This window comes from Hordeum vulgare, chromosome 6H (assembly GCF_904849725.1).
Source record: "Hordeum vulgare subsp. vulgare chromosome 6H, MorexV3_pseudomolecules_assembly, whole genome shotgun sequence".
Taxonomy (NCBI): Eukaryota; Viridiplantae; Streptophyta; class Magnoliopsida; order Poales; family Poaceae; genus Hordeum; species Hordeum vulgare.
This window is the reverse complement of record NC_058523.1, coordinates 10,919,046-10,925,231: the sequence shown is the minus strand read 5'-3', so window position 1 is coordinate 10,925,231 and position 6,186 is coordinate 10,919,046. Positions and strand designations below refer to the sequence as shown.

Sequence of the window (6,186 nt, the reverse complement as noted above, 5' to 3'; positions counted from 1 at the left end):
TACATTATGAGACGGAGGAAGTACCATTCACTTTTTAAAGTTACAATTTTGTTTTTCTTGCCGCCAAGTGCACCGAAGTCATTTGTCTGTGAAACTTTGTGCCTGAATAGAACACTCTGACCATGTTTACACATTTTCCCAGAATTGTTAGATTTTTTCAATATATTTAAATTAATAATTAAGATGTCATATAGGGAAGAAAATCCGCACCGGAAATAAATCAGGATGCTTCATGAAATCAAATCAGGGAATGAAATCAGAGGGATGATATTCAATAAGGAAATAAATCTTGGAAGCATAAATGTGGGTTATTATTAAGAAAAGGGAGGAGAAAATGTGGGAGAGGAGTACACCAAGTCCATCCAGTAGTGGCAGCCAACCAAGTCAGCCTCCCCCGCCAACGAACCGGTCCACCATCCCCCAGACCAAATCCCACCTCGACACCACGCCACCTCCCCCATCCCACTGACAGGACGACCCGTTCGAAACATGGTCCCACATGTCATTGCGGGTAAATGGAGGTGGGGCGCGTGGGCGGAGCTGCCCCTCCGCGGCCGTCTACCCCGCAGTATATATGGACGGCGCTCCGGCAGCGGTTCCCCACCATTCCCTCCCCTCCACTCCGACCAAGAAAGCCCAGGCCCGAGCCCAAACCCGAAGCCCACCACGAGCCCGACGATGGCCGCCGCTGAGACCCCGCCGCCCACCGGCGGGATGGGGTTCCTGGGCCTGCTCAGCTTCCGCCGCAGTCCCACCGCCGTCGCCTCCTTCGACCCGGCGCAGGACGACGAGCTGCTCGTCCTCGACGCCCTCCAGGCCCACGTCGCCGACCGCCTCGCCGCCCTCTCCACCTCCGCGCAGGGGCAGCAGCAGGGGCCGGTGCTCTCGCTCGCGTTCCTCTCCAAGCTGCTCGACGCCGTGGTGTCCTCGGACGCCGCGTTCCGGGACGCCCTCGCCGTGGGCCCCGTGGGCGCCGCGCTCGCCAGGGCCCCCGCCGACCGCCTCGCCGCCGACCTGCTCGACCGCTCCGTCAAGGCGCTCGACGTGCTCAACGCGGTCTCCCTCGCGCTCGCCTCGCTGCGCGGCTCCCACCGCGCGGCCCTCACCGCGGCCTCCTGCCTCCTCGCCGCCGGCGCGCCGCTGCTCCACCGCGCGCAGTTCGCGCGCGCGCGCCGGGCCATCTCCAGGCTCTTCCCGGACGCCAGGGCCGCGCCGTCGACCCCGTCCGGCTCGCGCGCCGCCCGCGCGCTCTCCTTCAGCGTCTCGTCCAAGAACTGGTCCACGGGGCGCCACGTGCACGCCATGGCGGCCCACCTCGCGCCGCCGCCGCAGGCCGCCACCGCCCCCGGCGCCGGGGGCGGCCTCGGGCTGGCGCTCTACACCATGAGCTCCGTCCTCGTGTTCGCCATGTGGGCGCTCGTCGCCGCCGTGCCGTGCCAGGACCGGGCCTCCGCGGTCGCCCCCGTCGCGCCGGCCAAGCAGGCGCAGTGGGCCGCGCCCATGACGGCCCTCCAGGAGCGGATCGTGGAGGAGTCGAGGCGGAGGGACAAGAAGGGGTCGTCCTCCGGGGCGTCCTCGCCGGCCTCCGCGGGGCTCCTCGCCGAGATGCAGGCCGTGGAGCGGGCCGCGCGGGAGCTCAACAGCCTGCTCGAGGAGATCGCCGAGGAGGAAGAGGAAGCCACCGAGCTGGAGGCCCCGGCGACCGTCAGCGAGGAGCGCGCGGGAAACGTCGCGGAGCGCGCCGAGGCGCTGGCCGGCGCGTGCAGGGCGCTGGAGGACGGCCTCGCGCCGCTGGAGCGGCAGGTGCGCGCCGTGTTCCACCGCGTCGTCGCCAGCCGCGCCGAGGTCGTGCGCTGCATGGAGCACAGCGCGCGCAGCACCGCCGGGTCCGCCTCCGGCGTGCCGGCGCCGCAACCCCATTCCTTCTGAGCAGAGGACGATTGATTAGGATTTTTACCTTCTTTGGGTTGAAAAAAGATCCCTCCTTTCTCTGCTCAAACTGTACCATTCTTTGATTTGGATCACTGCCTGTGTGATCTTGTGTATGTAGACGTATGGCTTGGCTGTAAAAACTAACTTTTTTTGGATTGATTAGTGCTGTTCTTGATGCTCAACAGCAGAGAGAAGAGAATGTGTTATCTGTTGAAAGAGGAAAAAAGAAAGAAAAAGATAGAGTCAAAGATTTGTCTCCCAAAAGAACAAAAAAGAAAGAAAAATGAGGAAGAAGGATTCAAAGATTGTAGAATTTGTCAGCCCTCATCATCATCAGCAACAACATCGTCACTCAAAAAATTGTGTTCCCTTCTCCTGTGTTGCACTTTCCTCCTGGGATCAACAGACCCTATTTTTTTCCAATCATCAAGCTATTTCAGGATTCAGATGACCAAATTTATGAGCTGCAGATCATCCGGCTATTTCAGGAATCAGGATTGAGATGGCCAAATTTATGAGCCGCAGATCATTCGGCTGTTTCAGGAATCAGGATTGAGATGGCCAAATTTATGAGCTGCAGATCATTCGGCTGTTTCAGGAATCAGGATTGAGATGACCAAATTTATGAGCTGTATATCATCAAAGCTGTTTCAGGGTTCAGATGTCCAAAGTTTGAGCTTTGCAACACCCATTTGTTCCTGGATTTCAGATGACCAGAGTTTGGGGTGCAACCTTGAGATGGTTGACAAGCGGGTTGACTCAGGACAAAGATCGCCAAGCAAATCAAAGACAAAGATCGATCAAGTTGGTGGTGGCATCTGGCGGAGAAAGAGGAGGCAATCAAACGCATGGTTGACTCAACCCAAGCCAAGACAAGCCAAGCCGGCCGGCCTGCAGCCACCAAACAGTGACAGACAAAGATTTGAATGGCCAGAGATGTGCAGGCCATCAAGGGGGCACAGCCTGGGATGAGCTGTTGCACTTTGTCCCTTTTGCCATACTACTATTCAACTCGGCTGACCTGTCCACGGCCTTATTATTCTATGACTAATCTTACAGAAATCCTAAAGCTGCAGTGCCTGAGTTAACTACTCCTGCTAGTGTATTCTTTCCTGCGAGAAATAGATAAAAATTCGCCTGTGCTGTGTGCTTGCTAGCTAGCTGCTGCCACTTGTAGCCAGGAGACAGAGTCTCATTTTCCTGTGCTATCCATATTATGGTCTCAATTTTTTAGACTCCGAAGATAACAGGGATTCTATGACTAATATTTCACCCATGTACTGAGTACTCACTGCAGGCATGAGTGATGTCTGAACTTAGCTTCTTGTGTATGTAGATTATGTGCGGTTCTACTGTAGCAAGTTCATAAAAAATGGGATGCAAAAGCAGATGTTGAACAGCTTAGTTAGGCCTTGATTAAATCAAAGGGGCATCTAAATGGAGATACTACATGGTCCTGACGAACCAGTGAGAATGACCTAGCTATCATGATGAGGAAAGAGTACGCTTAACTCTGAATCCTCAAACATGTTCAGTGCTGTATCATTGTCATTAATCATGAGGCGTTGAACCTTTGTCACCCATCTTTAGTTTCATCACATTTTCTATGCTGCTGGTAGTGTACTGGACAGGACTGTACTGATGCTACGGATCAGCAAAAGTCAGATATACCTGGCTATAGCAACTGTCAAGGATAACATTTCCATTATAAGAATGGGAATTATTTTGCGGGTTTCTTTTTTCTCCGGAAAAAAAGGGGCTGGATGTCACGACCGGATGAACTATAAAACTGTATTTAGGAAGGAAAGGGGAAAGTTCTCCCGAGCTAACTATATTCCAGGTATATGCTTGTTCTCAGACAAGGAGGAAGATAATAATCATGTCCAGCTAGCCACATCCCGGCAGCTATTAATAGGCTCAAAGGTTTTACTGAAAAGGGGAAGAAACGCTACAGCCCGACAATGGACTTACTACAGTAATTATCCTACGGCTCTCGACGAAGCGGTACGCGAGGAGAGGGTCTGCACCGTTGGATAACTGAACTTAACTGAACTCTGTTTCTGCTACTCGCTCGCACTTGTGCTGAACCTGACATTGCCCTCTTCTTGAACACAACGTGTCCTCACGGTGTTGTAGCATCTTGGCGCCACTGTAGGGTTGTTGCTTTGAAAAATTCAGGGAAGGTATATTTGATAAAATTTGCATCCTCCCAAGTTGCTTCTTCTCGTGACAAGTTCTCCCACTGGATTAACCACTGTACTACTGGTTGGTTCTGCCTTGGAATCTGTCTGACTTGAAGAACTCCAGCAGGCCCTGTTTTGATTGTCCCATCTTGATTGACCATAGGTAGATTGGGACTAGGGATGGACTGAGAACCCACATGTTTCTTTAGTTGACTGACATGAAAGACAGGGTGGATCTTGACATGATCAGGAAACTGCAATTTATAAGCTGACTTGCCCACCTTTTGTATGACAAGAAAAGGACCATAAAACTTGTATTGTAGCTTAAGTGCTCCTCTGAAGCCAAAGGCTGCCAACCTGTAAGGGGCCATCTTGAGATAAACCATATCTCCCACTTCAAAGGATCTCTCCACTCTTTTCATATCAGCATATTTCTTCATTCTGTTTTGAGCTTGCACCAGATTGTTTTTTAGTTGATCCAACATATGCTGTTTTGCTGTCAGAAAATCTAGTGCCTCCCCATCTTCAGGACCAGGAATAGCCAGCTCACTAATGAGAGGAGGAGGATAGCCATAAAGAGCTTGGAATGGTGGCATTTTGAGACTGGTATGATAGGTGGAATTGTACCAAAACTCAGCTAATGCTAACCAAGAAGCCCACTTGCTAGGAGCAGTAGTAGACATACACCTCAAATATGTTTCCAAACACTGATTAATTCTTTCTGTTTGTCCATCTGTTTGAGGATGATAAGCAGTGCTATATCTCAGCTCCACTTTCAAGGCAGCAAATATGTCCTTCCATAACTTGCTTGTGAAGATCCTATCTCTATCAGATATAATCAATTTAGGTGGACCATGTAACCTAATAATCTGATCCACAAAAGCTTGAGCTACACTTAGGACTGTATAAGGGTGTGACAGTGGGATTAAATGAGCATATTTTGTAAATCTGTCCACCACTACCATGATCACATCATATCCTTTTGATATTGGCAACCCTTCCACAAAATCCATAGATATGTGTTGCCAAGCTAAATCTGCCACAGATAAAGGGTCAAGTAATCTTGGTTGGAGGCAGTTCTCATGCTTGGCTCTTTGACATATAGGACATGCAGCAACAAATTCTTCCACTGCTTTCTTAAGCCCAGACCAGTACAAAATTGACTTCACTCTCTGGTAAGTTGCCCTGTTTCCAGAGTGTCCTCCTATTGGGGAGCTATGTAATGCTGCTAACAGTTTGTTTCTTAAGGGTGGAATATTCCCCACTAGTATTTTCCCTTTGTATCCGATGATACCTGAATGAAGAGAATAATCACCTTCTTTGTGATCACGTTGTAAGAGTAATTTTTCCAACAAGTTTTTACTGTCAGCATCTGTTTGATAGCTGTCCAACAAGTCCTCAGCCCACATAGGAGTTGCTGTAGAAATAGCCATACATCCAGGGAGTACTCTGGAAAGAGCATCAGCTACTTTGTTGTACACTCCTTTCTTATACTGGATAGTGAAATTGAATTCTAGCAACTTCATCATCAATTTATGTTGGATTCCTTCAGTCAATTTTTGATCAGTGATGAACTTTAAGGATTGTTGATCTGTTTTGATAGTAAGATTATTTCCCAATAGATAGTGTCTCCATCTTTTCAAAGCTTCCAGAATAGCTAAAGCTTCTTTTTCATAGGTGAATAGTGCATCATTTCTAGGGCATAGTGCAGCACTGTAGTAAGAAATGGGTCTTCCTTGTTGCATTAACACAGCTCCAATACCTTTGCCAGAAGCATCAGTCTCCAATACAAAAGGTTGAGAGAAATCAGGTAGTGCTAAGACTGGAGCAGAAATCAATGCTTGCTGTAACTGTCTGAAAGCTGCCTCTTGTGCTGATTGCCAAGAGAAGTTGCCCTTTTTGAGAACATCATGCAAGGGTCTACATATTAATCCATATCCTTTTATGAATCTCCTATAGTACCCCGCTAGGCCCAAAAAGCTTCCGAGCTTAGTGACTGTATCAGGCACATGCCACTCTACAATAGCAGATATTTTCTTTGGATCAGTGGCTACTCCTTCAGCAGAAATGA

General features: G+C 49.9%; 1 protein-coding gene across 1 annotated transcript; it reads left to right on the top strand.

Moving 5' to 3' along the window:
• The first annotated feature begins 304 nt into the window (after positions 1-304).
• On the top strand, positions 305-2,094 carry LOC123404888 (protein ROH1-like). Its single transcript, XM_045098817.1, has one exon. It carries the CDS (start codon positions 490-492, stop codon positions 1,927-1,929), a length of 1,440 nt encoding a protein of 479 aa, XP_044954752.1. The 5' UTR covers positions 305-489; the 3' UTR covers positions 1,930-2,094.
• Positions 2,095-6,186: the final 4,092 nt, after the last annotated feature.

Bases quoted from the DNA above. Each gene is read 5' to 3' on its own strand.
- LOC123404888 (XM_045098817.1), top strand. From the start codon at position 490: ATGGTCCCACATGTCATTGCGGGTAAATGGAGGTGGGGCGCGTGGGCG.